Here is a 19,059-nt window from a genome sequence, read left to right on the forward strand (position 1 = left end):
TTATCAAAAGTGCTCAAGAGGGCAACACATGGATGTATTTCAACATCAATTTATGCATGTACAGATATAATACTGCGATATGTCAATCATTCTTATAAAAAATTAACAAAACATAGAATAATGGGCGTGATTGGCAGATATTATTAAATAATAACTCAAGTAGCCGATGAGGTAGTCATCTCTTCAATTCTTAAATTCCTCAAGCCTTGCCAGGACTTTGGATACGCCTACATACATGGAAAAATTCATTATAGTTTACATCATCACAACGGGTTTCGCATAAATCATGAATAATGCTACATACTCTGCAAATTTTTCATAAAAGTCCTCCCGAGTGAAAATTCTTTTTTCAAATTCCTCGTCAAACGCGTCGTCTTCAGTCAACTGTCCATCATAACATTCCGGCAAAATATCTGACGCTATGTGAGCATGAAGTGATGCGGTGCTGGAATGCGTATGAATCTATAAAAAATAACAGTTTATATTTGATGAGTTTAATTAATTATTCAAAATCTTTTTGTATAGAATAACTTACTCGATTCCTCAACTTCTTTTTGAGAAATGGTCGCACCCCAGTTACCAACATGTTAACTAAATGTCCATGGTTGATAAAGTGGACTCCTTTATATCTCATTGGCATGCAGTTCTACAATAAATAAGAGAAATACACATATAAAGAAAGTTATTTGAATTTAAATAGTGAATATTTATGTCCCTCCAATGTGCTCACCACCAGCATGTTCATAGCTCTCAGGACCACGGACGGGGTCAGGAGTCTAGCCTGAGAATAAGAGTAGTCGCCAAAATCCAATAGCACGACTACACCCTTGGAACAAGCTGCATCTAACGACCGGAGAATTTCATCAGCCATGAGAACCTACGATTTTATACACAATATTATTAAGATGAACTTGTGAAAATAATTACTCGTCTAAAAAATATTTTTTTTTAAATACCCAGTTTCTAATGCCACATTCTGCATCAAATATCGACACATCCCAACGACCTAAAAAGTAAAGACTGAAAAGCGTCAAATATTTTGACCATCACAAAGCGATGTACTTACTGACACGGTCTAGAACAACTATTCTGCCCTCCTGGTCAGACCGCTTTAACATTCGCAACATGCCATGATTAATTAGCGGGGTAATACTAGGCCTCAAGGTGCGTGAAAATTCGGCAAATCTATCCGTTCTCAAATAAAGATAATTTTGTATCTGTACAATTAAGAAGAAGGTCAAAAATATTAGTTGCATGACAAAAAACACGGACACGGATATACATTTGTTACTGTAAGTTAAATACATACTTACATATTCGCACGCTTTTACTGTATCATATTTCTTCCCACGGATGAACTGCTTGAGAAACTTGTCGTCAAATAGGTCCCCGAACTTTTTAAAGTCTTTGCTGTCTGAAATGATTAGGAGAGACTTTATCAATTTTAAAATTAAATAAGTACAATACAGATAATGTCATACCTTCAAGCAAAACCAGCAATTCTTTCAACTGCTTCTCAATACTTTGCTCTTTCTCTTCAACATGACTTGTACTTTTGAGCATTTTAATTCTCGTTTAAGGAAACGGAATAAAGTTATATACGAAAATTAAATTTTGTAATAAAGTTTTAATGGTGAAACACGTAGAAGAACTGACCAACTAATAGTTTGCGAAATATACAGCTTAAACAACAGGTAGTCTTTACTTGGTAAAGCGCACATGGATGACGTATTTATCTAATGAACTGGTTATTATACATACGTACATATGCATGTACATACATAGTTTGCACGCTCACATGCACATAAACATCTGCAAGCTTGATCCTGTTTTCTTGGAAAGCGTATTTTACCAACAACAGTATACGTAATTGTGAAGTAAATAAGTGGTATTTGGAGTTGGGATGTCAAATTCAAAATCTGTTTGTAAAATACTTTAACGTAAATCCGAAATCCGTAAAAACCGGATCTACATGTTAATGCATGCAAAACTGATTTCGAAAATTTGGACAACAAAGAAACATGCATTAGCAAATTTACAATGATCATTCATACAACCAGTAACAAATGAATGCAATTGACCACAAATGTTTATGCAAATGAATAAGTGTGAATGAATGTACTTAAAAATAAATTTAAAAAGGTGTAGTTGTTAATATGTTAACATGTAAATATATCTTTTATTATCTCTGCATGGCAATAATTTAAACACTTATAAAAAACGTATAATTATGTGGATATTGTGGTCTCGGAGAGAATAAACAGTATGCTTATAATATTTTTAAAAAATCCAGTATATTAAGCTGGGCCATTGGCTTGGGCGGTATTAGCGGCTTCTGTGCAAGGGGCGAGGAAAGTGTTTCCAACAATTCCATTAATTGCGGTGATAATTTGGCACGCGTACTGGCAAAACTGCTGGTCAGGAGATGAGCACATTCGAGTCCCCAGAGCCCCCAAAGGCCCCCCTTTAACGAGGACGGGTGCTTCTTCAGCTTGGACAGCAACGGGTGTCTCGACTTCCGGAACTGGGGATGAGTTACCTGCACGAAAAGTGAGAAGTTTTAGTACATATTCTGAGCACTTGGACAAATTATTTATCAATTGTTACGTTTAGATTATTGGAGACTTACATGTCGAAATGATGATGGAGCACACCAACGCCAGGACAATGAGACAACGCATCTTGATCTGTTTGGAAGTATTGGGCAACAGCGAAAGAGTTAGAAATTGTAGGTCTTTCTTAGGCCAGGGTTTGTGGAGGAATGAAGTTTAAATCGAAAGACAGCATCCCAAGTAACTTCTGTCACCCAGCAGTGAAAGGGAAAAAGGTATAAATAAATGTATATTTCCGTGTCATTAAGCACAAGAGATCGAGTACATCGAGTGCTAAGTTCGGAGACAAAGAGAAGTAGGGTACCTCCTCTTAACCGTAATAGCAGGACAGGGGTAGTAGGGTCAAAATGTGTGGGCGTGCATTGTAATTAATCCAGAGTACAGTTTCTGCAACTGTACTCTGGAGACGCAATAAAATTCTAACTTTGACATTTCCTGTGTGCATGCATATGGAAATTTACTGACCGCACAAATGTAAGGCATTTACTTTGTGCAATGTTTTTCCAACGTAAAATGTCTTTAATCTTTTACACACGGACACCGGTCGTATGTTTCCATATTTAGAATATCTATATTCTCAAGTAATAAGAATATTAATAGCCAAGAAAGGTTTCCACTACGGTATCATTCAAGATGTGTCATTTCATTCATTCATTAAAGTAGCCACCAAACCTACTCAAGAATTTCTGACCTATAAATGAAACGGAAATATTTAGATAGGTATGCACGATGACTCGGAATCTGCGTTCAATTATTCGAGGAAATAAATCAGACTCAAAAAATGCGGAGATGAAATATTTATACGGTAATTGACAAATTTGAAGAAGAATAACTGTCAAACTACACTTTGATCTAGATCCCTTAAAATTGCCGTTATTGAATTCTAGGTTAATCTATGTATGTACGTGGACTTAAGGTTATGGGTCCCCGTTACCTCTGATGCACTCACATTTCATAATGTTCATGAGAACGGTACCTGAAGGTATACTACTGTTCAGTGAGACTTTTGACTTGATGTCAGACAGTATTAGGATTAATTGGGAAACAACGCAATATGCATTTACATATCAAAAGATTATATATTGTCACTTGTACACTTTATGAGATAAAAAATGAAAAATGTTAAATTAATGATAAATAAATATATATTATTTTTTCTTGTATTGGCTTATGTGTAAAGTTTAACGTATTTCTCAATAATGGATTCATTGTCCTTGTAGAATTCGTTGAATGCGTCATCCACGTCCACTTTTCCCTTCTCAACGGGACTCAATCCCTTCCTAATGAATTGATTGAGGGCCATGAGCTGTAGTCTGTCGTTAAAGTTGAGTTCAATATCTTTATTGCAATCTTTACAACTCTGCGCCAAGTTTATCGAATCCTGGACCAGCTTAAAATAAATGGCTTGAGTATTTTGAAGCATGGATCTGGTCAAGTAGATCAAGTGCAAGGGAGCTTTGTCTTGAACGATCGTCAAATAGTTTAAGCAAATTGTGGTGAAAAACGATATGCTTTCGGAGCATAGTTTCCCAGAAGGCGTCGTAAAACTTGTCGCATAAATTGTGCTGTTATCTTTTCTGGGTTCATTAATGGTTGAGACGTAAATTTCTGTGAACACTGAAAATTCAAAAGCGGTGACCACATGTATCAGTTCGCCGGTCGTGAGCTTTCCTTGCGTTCTTGAAAAGAGTAGAATCAGAAATTAAAATGCTAGCATAAAATAATGAGAATTGCTTCAATTAATTATTCTCTTACAAATATTTATGATCCGATACGACTTCAAACTTTTTCTCTGCCTTGTTTAGGGAAAGAATCCCACTTTTAACAACAGCTTTTAGTAACGTATTGATCGTTGATATGCAATGAACTCGTAGGATGGTCAAGTAGTAATTAATTACATCATCGGCACTACTACCAGTGGAATTTTTGAACACATAGTCTCCTCTGAAGCTGCTATTCCAGGGACAATTTCCAAAACCGTAGAATTTTGTAGGGTTTCTAGAAGTGTACGAGCCTTTGGCTATTTTCATGTATTGGGTTTTCCACCCTGGATAGTTGTAAGGCGACAATGGCGATATTGCATCTAGATTTGGGAACTGATTATAAATATGCCAACAACAGGCAAATATTTCATAATTTAAGCAATGTTTTCTAAACTGCTTTTTAACCTCTTTTTCTCCGTCCAATGACGACATCTTCCTTGCTACCAGAAAATGGCAAAATTCCAGTTGTAACTGAGGTATTCAAGGTGCAGAGTAATGGGGCTGCCATGCATAAAATACTTTTGATCGTTTCACCCAGAATCTCGGTAACGTTTAAGACACTGGTATCACTATAAATTTTAATATGTTAATGTTAATTCAATCCACCAAATGCCTTGTTGAATTTATTGTACATACCTTTCCATCGAGCCCAGTTTTATATCCAAGTAGCAATCATAATTGACATCAGTGATATTTGAGTCGTTATATGATTTGAAAACCAGCGATTCGAGCTGAGCCATGGACGATTTTGGTGGTATTTTTAATTGGCTAAAAGGGACCTGTGACGAAATATAGGTAGATTTATTCTCTGCCAAAACACTTGCATTGAAGAGACAGGAGGCCAAGATGCTGGAGGAACATGACATTGCAAATTGTCTGACTGGCAGTCTCCCCGGAATCCAGTGATCGTCGAACGGTGTCCACTCTACGAGACTTGGAACGTCGTCAATAACCACGGCATTTTCTGATGCGCTAGGTCTATTTGTTATTTGTCGTATAAAATAAACATATAATTCTTGAAATAAAGATTCATACGAGTAGTATGTATAACAAACCTGATGAATACAACTTCGCCAAAATATGTAAAACTGGAAGGATTCCTCTTGAACAGTACATAAGTACATTTTCTGTCCTTGATGGGAATTTTGTCCTCCTTACTCGTCAACACGACAACCTCTTTCTTACCGTCGTTCAGACTTCTTTCATACAGAATTGCATCTTCGCCAAGAAACTTGTAAATCGTCGTGTGATTTTTCTTGTCAATTTCCTGCACCAGTTCTGGATCAGATTGGAAGCTGGATATAAGAAATGATGTCGCTTGTTTTAAGAGTATTTCGTGAAGCGTGGTAACGTCGGTTGTTGTGTCTGGATTCAATTCGTTAGAGAAACTGGGGGTTGAGTGTAAAACAGTTATAATTGACAATATCACAGACAACTTGGTAGTAGTTACTTCCATCATTTCACCGTCGCGATGTCAAGATTTATATCGAAATTATATACACTTAAAAATCAAATACATATTAACTTCATTCCACTAATTCGTCTGATTTCAAGATTTTCAAAATTTTTACGTCGTACTTAAAACCATGTTACGCGAGATGTTAGTACATATACATACTTTGACAAAATGTCTCTTTTTATAACACAATGTTGTTTATTATTTCATTTTCTCATTGTTGATCAATATATTATAAATACGCATCTATTCATCAATTAGTCCGTTACACTATTTAAGTAGGATAACACATTAAGTATACACGACGTAACTCATTAATCATTTGGGGTGTATTTTAGTGGTGACAATCAGTGATATTAATGGAAGAGGTTGTATACCATCCAAATGTAAAGTAACCAACACCTGCACCAAAAATGATGGCTAACGACAGCCAAATGTTATACTTCATAAAGATTAGCATAAGGAAATACGAGAGTATAAATTGCACCATATGCAAAAGAGTTTGCAAACAGTGGAAAGTACTAAAAACTTGGGACCTATCGACAAAAAGAAAAAAAAAGTGTACACACTTGACAATTTATTTATAATTCATGAGATATATGCATTCACTTACATTGCAGATGGCAGACCCTTCGACCTAAGTAGCAACCTGCTCTTCTCCCATTGTGATTGAAGCATCCGATCCCTCCAAAATTTTAAGGCTTCGTATACAAACGATATTATAAAAATTATGATCAGTGAGCCTATAAATGTTCCCGTTCCTGTGCCTGTCTCCCAAAATTCGAAGAGAACTGTCTCATCTTGACCACCATGAAACCACATCTAGAATTATATATCCAGAATTTATAAATTTTCCAAAATATACTATTATTAGTCACTAAAAATTTATCAATTACACTCATTGTCATTTCCATGTTGGCAGAGTCGTGGTTGACTCATGCAAAAGTGTCACTTTTGCACTGAGATTGCAAAATTCGGGACGCGAGATCATGCGAGATCGAGTTGGTGCAAAATGAACTATGTAAATGAGTATCTTGCTGATGATGTCTGTATATGTATTTGTTTTATCAAAATACGACATGATGATAACAGCGGTGACCAAGAGATCCGTCGTTGGTATTCAAGCATTGATAAGATTGATTCATTCTATTGTTCAGAAGTGTTGTATCTGACGTGCTTTTGTTCGGTTCATAGACTGAATGCAAAAAGGTGTCATCGACCATTTTTAAGGAGCGCCTTATTGCTATTTGTATTGGATGGCATGCATGACCATTGTTTGTTTTGAGGGACTTTATTCGAACTATAATAGTATAAATAATTCGAATATCTAGTTTTAAACGCGCTTATTTACTCTGATAAGATAGCTCTGTTCTGTTTAGATTAAATTGCATTCAAGTTCTAATGTACTTTCTAAAGTACCAATCACAGGTTAGTTGCGTGATAATGAGAACGTAACATGACACTCGATACCCAGCACGTCCTCTTTGGCATGCAGGGTTTTATATAGACTATTAATTAAATCTGACTAGCTTACTTAATGTGGGACAAAGATGAACATAACGATGGCATACATACATACACACTTGTTGCTTATGCAGGGTTATTAGTATTTATTCAGCAATCATTAATTACAGTATCACAAAATAACAATACATTCTTCGTATCGGTAAACTGTTTATAAACATTCACATTTACTTTGATTCTTGGAAAACGAAGTGTTACGTGTTTATAAAAATTTTAACAAATAGATTTCAAAGTAACGTTATGGGGAATAAGTAATTGATCGCCTTAGTGACTTTTGGCAAACATTAGAGAAATGATGACGCTGGATGACCAAAGTAGTGACATTCGATTCATACTGCAAGTTAATTCCACCATCACCACTAAACACTATTAGGGACGTAACCAACACACAATAATACCCGGGTTGGGTAAATTACGCTTAACTTGAGGACAACATACCGAGTTCTAACTAAACGCCACCACACAAAAGCTCTGCCTGCCACTGTATGATGCATCAGTAACAAGTCGATCGATATAAAACTATGTATCTCATATGAAGCCGAAGAAACTAAATGTCACATCGTAAAGTAAATGAGGAAACGTGTGGTAGAGTTTAGCCTTGGCTCAATTTTAAGAGCTACCCGTGCACTATCTGACTTAAATATTCATACGGACCGACGGAGAAGTAAAGACTCGTCTCCACTCCAAATAAACTCACCTCTACAGATAAAAAATGTCCAAGGATTGGCGACGGTCCAAAACACAAAGTAATTCAAATTCATTTGATGGCGGTGGGAGTGGAAGTTCGAACGGGAGTGGTGGAGGTCTGTTTTTTGGGGTGGAGGACGACGACGAAGATTCCTCCTCGTCGTCATCTTCGTCGGATGAAGAGGCCGGCTTCTTCGTCAGGATAGAGAACATCATGGGGGGCAAGTTTCAAGTGTATGCTTATGCCAGTGACAGCGTGGAACTCCTTAAAACGAGAATTGCCTTTCAAGAAGGTCTGCATTTTTTTATGTAAAAATTTAATAAAAAAACTTGTTAATATAACCTCTTTGATATGCAGGTATTCCTCAGAAAGAGCAAAACTTGTTCTTATCGCATGGAAGAATACCGCTGGATAATCCCTCCGTCCTCCTCGCTGACTTGGGTTTTAACGAGATTAGCTCAAAGTCGAAACCTATTCGTCTCATTACCAACATCTCGAGTGGGCTGGGGTCCAAAACTTTCTCCAGTCATGACCCACCACCACCGTTCCCCTCGCTCCCTCGTATCCCACGCCCACTCTCGTCCAGACGGAAAGGGGACGAAGGTGAGAATCCGACTGAGAGGACCAGTCACGCACAACAAGGCCAGGAACCAGTCAGACTTCCGCGTCTCGATGATAACAGCATTGACGGCGTGCTGGTCTTTAAGGACCGGGATCGCCGAGTTTTTGTCATAATTAAGAAAGTGTCGAACGAAGAATCCCTCGGCTTGCCACCACCGTCTCATCCAAGCTCAAATCTTATCCGGGGAAGAAAATCGACTGCTACAATGACGGGGTTTGAAGAGCCTGCTGAGAGAAGTAGGAATTCCCTTTTGACGCCTCTAGAGGATGGAATTCGCCGACGTGGGGATCTTGGCAGTGGGAGGAGAGAATCTATTATAAGGGAACCTCAAAAACAGTTGGAGCGGATTAGAGAAAATGCTAAAACACTGCAAAAAATGACTCAAATTAGGGCCGATATGAGTATGAAAAAGGTATGGATTTATTAACAAGAAGCATACAAAAAACCTTGCTAAGAAATGATTATATCCCAATTATTGTTTTATTATTGTACTATATTTCTTGTAGCGAATACCACTAAACCCCAATTGCGATGATAGACAATTCTTTCGACACAATAATGAACGAGAAAACCAACTTCCAGACATTAACGAGACACAAAATTACAAGAATTACAACAGTTCGTCTACTTTCCGAGATGAATCAAGTCACAAGGAGACGAGTAGTTGCACTGCTTCCCTGAAACTCAAGTCTTCTGATTCAAAGACAAAAATTACAACGCACACAACGTTTAACAGAACAATCACGTCGAGTGTTTCGGAGCTTAATAGACTTAAAGCAGAACTTTACTTAGAAGCCAAGAGAACGGGCGGGGGCACGTTTGGGATTTTGCCATACACTAACAACCAACTAGTTCGATACGTACAACTGAAAGTGAAAGTATTGTTGGCTGACCAAAATCCTGAAGAATATGATTATCTGAGTCGTCACAAATTTGTGTAAGTTGAAGCACTCTTAATGTTTATTTTTAATTATTTATTGCTTATCATTATTACTGATAAGCAGACCGTTTCCCGACCCACATAGCTTGGTACCCACCGTGGTAGCAAGGAGACAACAGCAAGAGAACATTATGACACTAAATTCCGCTGTAAGGAGGCATAATGACACTGGGAAAGGTGGGTTAAGGTCATCGAATATTACTGGATTCACGACCAGACGGAAAAGGAATTCATCGTCAGACTCAACTAACAGCAGTGCATCAAGCAATATTAGCATTTTAAAAGAGCAAAATCACATAATAACGAGACTGACGACTGCAAGAAAATTAAAATCGGACGAATCAATAAGTGAGCCATATAATAAATCTAATTAAAGCTTAAATGACTTGAATAACTAGTAAATCTATACATTAAAATATTTCAGAATCAGGAGGCCGGTTAAGAAAACAGCAATCACAAAGTAGACAACCATCAGGCGGCACAACCGTCCGGAATATCCTTTCCGCTGGTCGGAGGTCGACTTCCGGTTCAAATCTAGGTACAATCATTTATCACTCTATCGCTAGTGACAACATATTAGCACAGCCTTGTTTGACCAAAAACAAAGTTGTGAACGGCGTGAATGAGAAAATGCTAGAGGTTCGACGAGGGCTTGAAGACGTGGATAAGATTCCGTAGGAAATAATAAGTTAATTAGGATTACAAACCCAGAGAAAACGGGTTCTCATATATCGTGAGCCATTGGGCTCGATTAAAATTCAAAATTTCAACTACCAGTCCATTGTCATTGAGGAACATTATCCAGCCTTGTATCGGGAAGAATAGTCGTCGTTGTTGTGCCGCGAAGCTGCTGACCTTGCGTCATTTTTGGTCGCATTGGTGGTTTCAGTTGGATCCGGGAGGGATTTCCTGTCTCTGAGAGGAAATTCTATTCAGGGCCAATTATGAAAGCCAATTCGTCAAAGGATAAAATCAAGCCGAGTATTTCCAATGTCACTCCCAGCGACCCAGAAATCCAACTTGACGATGAACGTGTAACATTATCACCACCTCTTCAGCCCTCCAGCACCAGCCCATCTCAAGCCACGCTACATTCCACTCAAAGTATATGAATATGTCATATTATGACAGGTTTTCGAGGAGTGTAGTTTGTAGTTGAATTTAAAATATGCAATGATCGTTGGCAATTTTATCCAGATAAATTTCTGCCATGATTTGACCATGATTATTTCTCTTGCAGGCACAAGCTCCACAATTCAAAAGAAAAAGAAGGACATTGTTCGGTGTGCCGAATGTCGGAAGCGAATCGGAGTGGCGTGTCGTTACCAGTGCCGCTGCGGGAAGCTGTTTTGTTCCACTCATCGCTACGCCGAGACCCACAATTGTAGCTACGACTACAAATCAGAAGGTCGTCGACAACTCCAGGAAGCGAATCCGCTCATTGTGGCCAATAAAGTGGACAAGATTTGACGACGGACTCATTCTAATCAGCTTTCACCCGACAACGTGCGACGATTTAAACGTATTATGTGCCTTGATATCCGTATTTGCTTCGAGTTTTTTCCTCCCCGCATACTTTTGTAAGATTCTTGTGAATCGAGTTACTATTTGACAACATGGCAGTTGGTCCTCCCGCTAATAAAAATTAAGAAATCATAACGATCTTTGATTTTGAATAAGTTATTTCTCTCTCGACGTGCACACATGTGTATCTTTTCGTATATTTCGTCATCACAGTTTACAATGTTTTTATTTAGTACAGAAGTGATACAAGTTTTCGTAAAATGAAAGTGAGCAGTAATGAAAATTTTGCATACAAAATATTTGCAACGAGTCTGGGATTACATGAATTTCCGAGTAGTTCTCCCAAAAGGACGAAAAGTGAGAAAACTATTCCGACCAAAGATATGATGAACGCGGAAAATGTTTCATTCGAGGACATTGAAATGGGGACATTTTCATTGGTCTTGCAGAAGAGTATCTTATCCCGGAGGGAGTCTCGCATATATTTAAAGTTTAAGCCACGTTCCCGAATTAGGAGTAGTCTATATAATTAATATTTTGTTATCCAAAAGTTTTTGTATCGATTTGTAGTATTTTTCAAAACTAACTTGATGTTGAAGACTTCTTTGTAAAGAAATCCCTTCCTCGCAGTCCAACAGTGGCTTCTTTGCATTTGAGGAAAATCAAGCCAAGTTAGTTTGGAGCATAGGAATTTATCGGTGTAGTTTTGCAACATTGCCACCCTATGAAATAAATCCCAATACGAGATCAAGGTGAAGGGTGCATCAAGCAACATGGTTACTTCTGAAGCCGTATTTGTAGTAATTTGCTTTTGAGACAATCCGAAAATCGTGATTAGATTCTGCAAAGGTTGCATAAGTACGCTATTAGAGATTCGCGAAACGATATTATGGCATGTATAGTACCTGAAGCTCGCTTTTTCCGGAGGCACTATTTTCATGAACGACCATCGTATACTGATATTTAATCAAGTCGGTGAAACCTTTGACTGGAATTCTAGCAGACGTAATGATGGAGTACAAGCTTGCAGAGTACACCCAATAAAAGCAGACAGATGCCAAGGATCCCATCCAGAAAATCAGTTTACCTGCAAAAGGATAATCGTACCTTAATCCGCTCCAGAATCCTGTGTCATGAGAATATATTAATTTTTTTGATAAATAATTTTAATGAGGAATGCCAATAAATAGATAAACCTTGCAGGGATATGTTTGAAATTACTGACAAAATAGTGTCCGCCCCGACAACCCTTTTCTCAACTAGTAGGGCTCGTAATGCATGAATTGTCAACAATGTCGTCAAACAACTAATCCAAAGTTGGTGAGTGAACGGAAGTAAGTAAACGTTCCGAATTTGGTCCATCCGCGGTTGCTGGAATATTGCGACCATGCTAAAAAATGGATTCTGATTATGCATTTTTGTGAAATATTAAGCATATTCGAACATAAGTTCGTACTTGACCCCGTCCAGGCTTGGATGGAAAATTTCAACTTTGCCAAACAACCTAAAGCTGTGCAAGTCGAAGGGAACAATATGGTTTATGAATAAGTCCGCATTTCCGCCGATGACACTGTGAAGCCCAGGGCTCACTCGACGCGTATCGTTCGGACCAACCGACATTGAGATTTTTGTTTCATTTGTAAAAAGTACTTTCGTTCTACAAAGGAAAAACCATACTGTACTCCACTCTAATTAAATAATTACTTATCTAACTCACTCAAACTTTAGTAAATATTTCATATCTTGCAAGAGACTTGTCGAATATCCAGACTTTAGGACCTTTGGATTTTCATCTGAAAATTCTGTTTCCCAAGTGAAACTGCTCATCTACATATGCATTCAGTGTATTTACGACTCATTATTAGATTATTTAAATATTCTGAACAAACTACTAACGAAAGGCCAGAAAGCCGAACGAGCCATACCTGCGCAATCACAGTAAGAACTGTTCCCGTTAAATTGGTTAAATTGCTATAAATTTCTGACATGTTTGGAGATATTTACATATTTACGAATATATGCAACACTATTTTCATTGGAAAAACCAGTACGATTAAACAAAGGTGCACCTCGTCCTATTTAAGTAAAGAATTGTAAATATTTCATATATGCCGTTAATTTGCATTAATCTAACCTGGGAGGAATACATGCGCATATTTATGCCTGATAATGACCTCAAAGTACTTTCGGTGACAAGCAATTAAATACAACTTATTGTCACATCAGTCAATATTTCAAAATTGTTGAAATTGGTTTGTCTTAAAACTTGACAAGTTGTTTTGTTCTCTGCTCATTTAATTTAGCATATTTTGTGTGTTATTGTCCATCGTTTATTGAAGTTTAAAGAATGTATTTTTATCAATGTAATACACTAAAAGAAATCTTAAACGTACATTTTGCAGCACCTTAAATATTTTTATAAACATATTCATACCAATACACATGCGACCTTTATCTTGTTGTTCAAATAAAGTCTAATTTGATCCAGTTTACTGAATTATCTAGAACTTTAATAAGTTACAGTATACAATTTTATTCAGACCAGTTGTTCTTGTTATTGTGTGACATTGAGACAAATTTCACAACGATTAGCATCTTGTCAAATTTTAGCACAGCACATGTGCGTGTATTTTTTATCAATAATGTATAAATTATTCATTACATTTAGTTTATGGAACTGTGTAACAGCATGAATGTGAACAAATATTTTGTCAAAATTAATCCGGAAGTGATAAATCACGGAGAAAACCATTAGAACATAAAATTATACACTTTAGTTGTATTAAATATTCACATCGACATGTATCTCTCAGTCGGCTTGACGTTCATTGTAAGTTGAAACGCTTAAATTTTTCTCTTATGTAAAGATTAAAATAAAATTTCTTATTTTTAAAAGTTGGGACTCGCTTTAATGGCAGATTTACTTCCGTTGGAAGAGACCATAAACCCTGATTTCGATAATCAACTGGACACTACAGATATTCTTAGTTATCAAAATAATGCTATCAATAACGACACCAAAATACTTCGTAGCTGCACTTATTGCGGTGGATTTACCCCTGCACAATGTTCAGCACAATGTTTTTCTCAATCTTATCGATGCTGGAAGTGTAATCCCTGTGTTTGCGATTGCTTTAATTTGTATTGCTAATCACCACCATAAGTTTTATTTTGTTCTTATTGTAAAATAGTACACAAAATATCTGCAACAATAAAATTGTTCAAAAAAGAAATGCAAAAGTGCCATTGCAATTCCAACTGACCAAATGACAAGGATTGTCCCCACATCGGCGACTTTGAGCGATCTTTCCGTAAAGTCAATTCGTTCTTCGGGCAAACTTTTTTCCAAATATTTATTCACTAATTTCGGAGCGACATACTTGTAATAGTTTTTCTCAAGATTCCACCATCGTATCCACGTCCCGGCCTCAAAATTTCTACGAATCGCATCCACCACAAATTGCAGTTTTGACCCGATTGCAACGGAAATATATCTCATTTCTCGGAGAACACTCTCCGTATTTGTTTCCATTCTGTGGAGATATTTTGCTGTTGTAGAAAGTTGGCTCCGACCGTAGGTGAAAAAAAGCTTTCTATCGTCATACATAAATAAGGCGTATCTGTGGGCCGTGTCATTTGCATCGTCTTCCAAGTATGAGGAAGGCGTAGATTTCGCAGGTCCTTCTACCTCCCGATCTCGCCACTTTTTTATCCCATTTAAAACCTTTGTATCGCGGAGGTGTTCCGGTTGTACGGCTTCACTGTAGGCCGTTGCGGCTATAAAATTGTTTGTTTGGTTAAGTTCACTGAATGTCTTTGGGGTCCAGGGATAAAGAGGGACCAGGAGGCCGACGAGTATCATCCCACCGTACGCAGATCTCAAAACCAGCAAAACATATTCTTGAATAGGCATCCAGATCTGTTGAGACAACTTTTCCGTCTTGGCGAGGGAAAGAATTTTGTAAGAAGCATTTCCTGTGATACAGTAGGTGAAAAGTCCACTCAAAATTCCACAAACGCCCAAAAATGCCCACACAATGGGGCTGAACGGTTGGAAGATATTTCCCCAGACAAGCGGAGCTTCTTTCATGACAACAAAGGTGATGCCTGGGGAGGAGTAGAAGACGGCGTTAGAATCTGGAATAAATGCTGACAACAGATCATCTCTAAGAGTAAAAAGTCTGGCCCATCGATACGCGGAAAAGTGATACGAGGTTTGATGAGTTAAATTAAAGTGAAGAAACACCTCACAAAAGAGCATGTCATTTGCATTAAATCTGAGGGTGAGATTAGAAAGCTGGTCGTAAATATTTGAGAATTTACATCGAGAACCCCATCCTGCCAGAGTAGAGTAGAGAACGGTAGGGTAACCCCACTCGGTTTGGGGTTCTCCATCTGACTTTGAGCTGTTGATTGTGGATTGCATATACTCTGGAAGATTTTGTAACGTAATAGAGTCGTGAATAATATGCGTGATTTTCGCTTTTGATGAAGCACTGGTTTCAATAAATATAAATTTATCTTTTACAAGTAACGATCGTAATCGATCAGTCTTGAACGTGGATGAATTATAGTCATCGTATTTGCGGTAGTAGGACTGTGAGAAATTGAAAAAATCTTTGGAAAATTGAGACAACTGAAGTTTAGAGTAGATATCAATCCAAGACTCAATTGAGGAGTCAGAAGCCCTGTAGAAAATGTGGGTAAAAGAGTGAGTTCCAAATTTAGCAATGTGATTGACACCGATCCATTCGTCTGTTATAAAAAAAGATGTAAAAAAGGATCATGTTAGCTACCGTTAACTAAATCTGTGTTTCGTATACCGATTTACCTGAGGTATTCAAAGTGTGCATTTTTCCCAAGCAACTGCCACCAACTAAAATCTTTACAGAGTTTGCACTTTTTATTATGTCTTGAACGTCAGAAGTGAAAAAGTAGAGGCAGGATGAGTCCGTTATGAAAATTATCTTGTCAGAAATAACTGAGGCGGCTAATATCTTAAAGTTAGTCGCTACAATGACTACGATTATGGAAAGATACATTTTCCAAAAGTGTTCACATCAACAAATTGATTAATTGTTTTTTCAGTATTCCCATATTCAAGTGTGTACCTGCAGTCAGAAAACATGGTCGACAAACTCCAGTGCAATTGTAGCAGACCAATAAGCAAATATTAGAATAGCCAACTTGTTTGCCTAGTTTGCAATTCAATTACATCATTATTGTAATCATATGTATTAAAGGCAATGAGGTACAACGTAGTAAAAAATTTAGGCAACTCAATAAACATCGCATGCCAACGTTCATTTTATTATGCAACAATTGGAAGAACTTATATTTAATATGCAAAAATTTCCAAGTATTGATTTCAAATTTACGATATTTCAGAACGATAACTTTTCATAATAGTAAGTATGTGCAACTCTTATTTGCTATATTTCCAGAGTGTGGAGTTGAGATAAATTTATAAATAATCAAGATGGGTATTTCGTTCTTCATTGTCGATTTTTAATATTCTTCAGTTCGTTCATTACTATTAAATATGACATTTAAAATATGCTTACAAGCATGTATTTCTATCGGGGGTACACAACTTTTCACAACACAAAGCGAAAATAACACTTTCTCGGATATATATGGTCCAAACCTGTTTGTATTGTCCTACCTCAACCTTTAATCTAGGATCCATTACTTATTTATTGGTACATTTGGGACCAGGGTAGAATAAAAAGAAACTTGAATTCCGAACGTGTTTTTCAATTCCTCTGTAATCGTCTATTGTAAAAAATAAGTTATGCACAATAGGATTGGTCATGAAACCTGTCGATGCACTTTATGCATAAATTATGCTTTCAATATTATAGTCGGACACAAACTAATGGATGACTAATTCTGTAATATTAATCATTTATTAGGACCGTTCAGTCGACCGGTAGATAGATAATAGAGATACCATTACTTCCTTCCTCCTTTTGTAAATCCATCATGCCCAATTACGTTCAAAATTGAATGCGATTAACTTTCATTCTTCTTTTTCACAATTCTTCAACTTTATTGTCTGAATATGCAGTCTTCCATGTTATTCATATTCCCAAATTAAGTAGTAGTGGATCTAGGAAAGGACTATGCTATTGTTTCAGTGAGACAAATACAGCTAACTAACCACTGCCACACCACATTTTTCCACATACAACGCTACTGACAGAAGGCTATGCAAAACAAACCATTTATTAACTACGTATGTGAAACATGACATGGGCGTTGTATCACAGATTTTTGCTCTCTATTCGAAAAGGTAAGGACCCGTTGTTGTCCAATGAACCATGATAAACTCAGATTCAAATAAGTTAGAGAAGAGTTGTATTAGCTTAAAAAAGTTGTTAAACTACGTCGATCGGTAGTATCTACTATGTTCGTAGCGTTTTGTGGTGTTGCCATTGACTAGTAAAACGTAGTAGTATGTAAATCTGTAGTTGTAAGTATGTAAATATGTGTGGATGCACTATCGCTCCTTGTAGGAATAAATCAGATCAACGCGATAAATTTTAAAAGAATGAGCTGCATTGTGCGAGGTTTGTCTTTTGTGGAAAGCAAATATTTGATCTAGTTATAGGATACGGCTAAACGAGTTGAGATGAACTACTCGTGATTAAAATTTGCATACACGGACGAAGTTCCATATTGCGTTAGAAAGTAGAAAAATCAAAATCATGTTTTTTTTTAGATATGTACATATTTTTTAAGTGTTGATTTTTCTACCCAATTTTTTATGCCTCAGAATATATCACAATTCTGGAGGAATGGAGATAATGAAATTAGGAACACAATGACTAGAACTGTGAGTCATATATTCAGAATTTGAGCACGAAATGTCTTCACCCACCAAAGTGCCTGGAGGTGGAGGTAAAATTGTGAAACGCAATTTTAAAGTCGTAAACAGCAGGCAGGGCTGATTAAAGATTGTTGATCTCAATTAATTTGCCAGCAGGGAAGTGCGTAGGTACGCCAAAGAATTTTGCGTGCCATCAGCAGAAGCATTGAATTGAAATCGTCTTCTCGGATGCGTCACACATCATCCTATTGTTGCGAAAGCTGCATGCATAACAAATATTTTTGGACCTCGGTGATATTGATCTCGCACAGTCGCACTGATTAATGGCTTTATTCAGACTAGTTTTATGTACTTACGTGACTGATGGTGTCGCAAAAAAGTGGTGTCTTAACTCTTCTTTGTTGAATGTCGGATCAACTTAGGCTGGACCACTGGACAACATACTCAGACATATGCAAATTTTGAGCATGAGGGAAAATATCAATTACGAATTACTTTGATCTCCTCTTGAAGTACTAGCCGAATAGTGTAACGAAAGTAACGCCCTGCGTTGGTACATAGATACATAGAACATAGAAGTTTAGCCATTATCTTTTAAATAATTTATGCCACTGAGGATGGACGACACAAATTATTTAAGTATTTAACACGTAACCAAATTATCCATAAATTATTATGAAGATATATGCATGCTCTGATATATCATAAACCGTCCTTGACTAGCACGCAGTGCCCACGCCGAAGCGCAGTTGAAAATGTGAACTTTGGTGTTCCCTTTGGGCACTGATAGTTTTTTATTTATAAAATAGACGCCAATAACTTGTCCAGGCGAGAGTTGATCGATTTAGCTGGCTTGTTTTCGCATCTTTGTTCCTAGTAGGAGGACAATTGTGATTGAAATTGAAGAAGCGAATTTCATCATTTTGAGACAAACAAGTCCAGCAAAGTGAATAACATGCATCACGTATATTTACTAATACGCACACCTTTGTATTTGTGTAAATACATGTGTGCATGACCCAAAAGTAATGAATGGTCAAAATCCAGTTTTCCGATACTTGTTCCAGATATCTGATTAATTAGTTGAGCATGCAAAGA

At 37.1% G+C, this 19,059-nt stretch overlaps 5 protein-coding genes across 6 annotated transcripts; 1 reads left to right on the top strand and 4 right to left on the bottom strand.

Moving 5' to 3' along the window:
* Positions 1-12: 12 nt before the first annotated feature.
* LOC110847191 (alpha-tocopherol transfer protein-like) lies at positions 13-1,683 on the bottom strand. Its single transcript, XM_022094074.2, has 8 exons — positions 1,482-1,683; positions 1,314-1,414; positions 1,067-1,217; positions 957-1,006; positions 731-877; positions 536-646; positions 305-462; positions 13-227 (listed from the first exon to the last, which is right to left on the bottom strand). Exons 1-8 carry the CDS (start codon positions 1,561-1,563, stop codon positions 200-202), a joined length of 828 nt encoding a protein of 275 aa, XP_021949766.1. The 5' UTR covers positions 1,564-1,683; the 3' UTR covers positions 13-199.
* A 2,064-nt stretch (positions 1,684-3,747) lies between these two features.
* On the bottom strand, positions 3,748-6,843 carry LOC110845788. Its single transcript, XM_022092296.2, has 7 exons — positions 6,728-6,843; positions 6,445-6,653; positions 5,431-6,367; positions 5,012-5,353; positions 4,781-4,944; positions 4,368-4,695; positions 3,748-4,291 (listed from the first exon to the last, which is right to left on the bottom strand). The coding sequence occupies exons 3-7, from the start codon at positions 5,832-5,834 to the stop codon at positions 3,781-3,783; spliced, it is 1,749 nt and encodes a 582-aa protein (XP_021947988.1). The 5' UTR covers positions 5,835-6,367; positions 6,445-6,653; positions 6,728-6,843; the 3' UTR covers positions 3,748-3,780.
* Positions 6,844-7,267: 424 nt separating this feature from the next.
* On the top strand, positions 7,268-11,265 carry LOC110845789. 2 transcript variants are annotated; one of them, XM_035850536.1, is made up of 6 exons: positions 7,268-8,335; positions 8,401-9,077; positions 9,172-9,602; positions 9,691-9,953; positions 10,030-10,143; positions 10,846-11,265. In XM_035850536.1, the coding sequence occupies exons 1-6, from the start codon at positions 8,068-8,070 to the stop codon at positions 11,073-11,075; spliced, it is 1,983 nt and encodes a 660-aa protein (XP_035706429.1). In that variant the 5' UTR covers positions 7,268-8,067; the 3' UTR covers positions 11,076-11,265. The 2 variants fall into 2 exon arrangements, with proteins under 2 accessions (XP_035706429.1, XP_035706428.1); XM_035850535.1 differs by having other exon boundaries at positions 7,270-8,335; positions 9,670-9,953.
* A 78-nt stretch (positions 11,266-11,343) lies between these two features.
* Positions 11,344-12,729, bottom strand: LOC118435076. The gene is made up of 4 exons (XM_035850217.1): positions 12,326-12,729; positions 12,035-12,255; positions 11,717-11,970; positions 11,344-11,650 (listed from the first exon to the last, which is right to left on the bottom strand). The coding sequence occupies exons 1-4, from the start codon at positions 12,543-12,545 to the stop codon at positions 11,359-11,361; spliced, it is 987 nt and encodes a 328-aa protein (XP_035706110.1). The 5' UTR covers positions 12,546-12,729; the 3' UTR covers positions 11,344-11,358.
* Positions 12,730-13,637: 908 nt separating this feature from the next.
* On the bottom strand, positions 13,638-16,370 carry LOC118435142. Its single transcript, XM_035850587.1, has 2 exons — positions 15,961-16,370; positions 13,638-15,884 (listed from the first exon to the last, which is right to left on the bottom strand). Exons 1-2 carry the CDS (start codon positions 16,169-16,171, stop codon positions 14,296-14,298), a joined length of 1,800 nt encoding a protein of 599 aa, XP_035706480.1. The 5' UTR covers positions 16,172-16,370; the 3' UTR covers positions 13,638-14,295.
* Positions 16,371-19,059: the final 2,689 nt, after the last annotated feature.

Source organism: Folsomia candida, unplaced genomic scaffold, assembly GCF_002217175.1.
Source record: "Folsomia candida strain VU population unplaced genomic scaffold, ASM221717v1 Fcan01_Sc003, whole genome shotgun sequence".
NCBI classification, from domain to species: domain Eukaryota; kingdom Metazoa; phylum Arthropoda; class Collembola; order Entomobryomorpha; family Isotomidae; genus Folsomia; species Folsomia candida.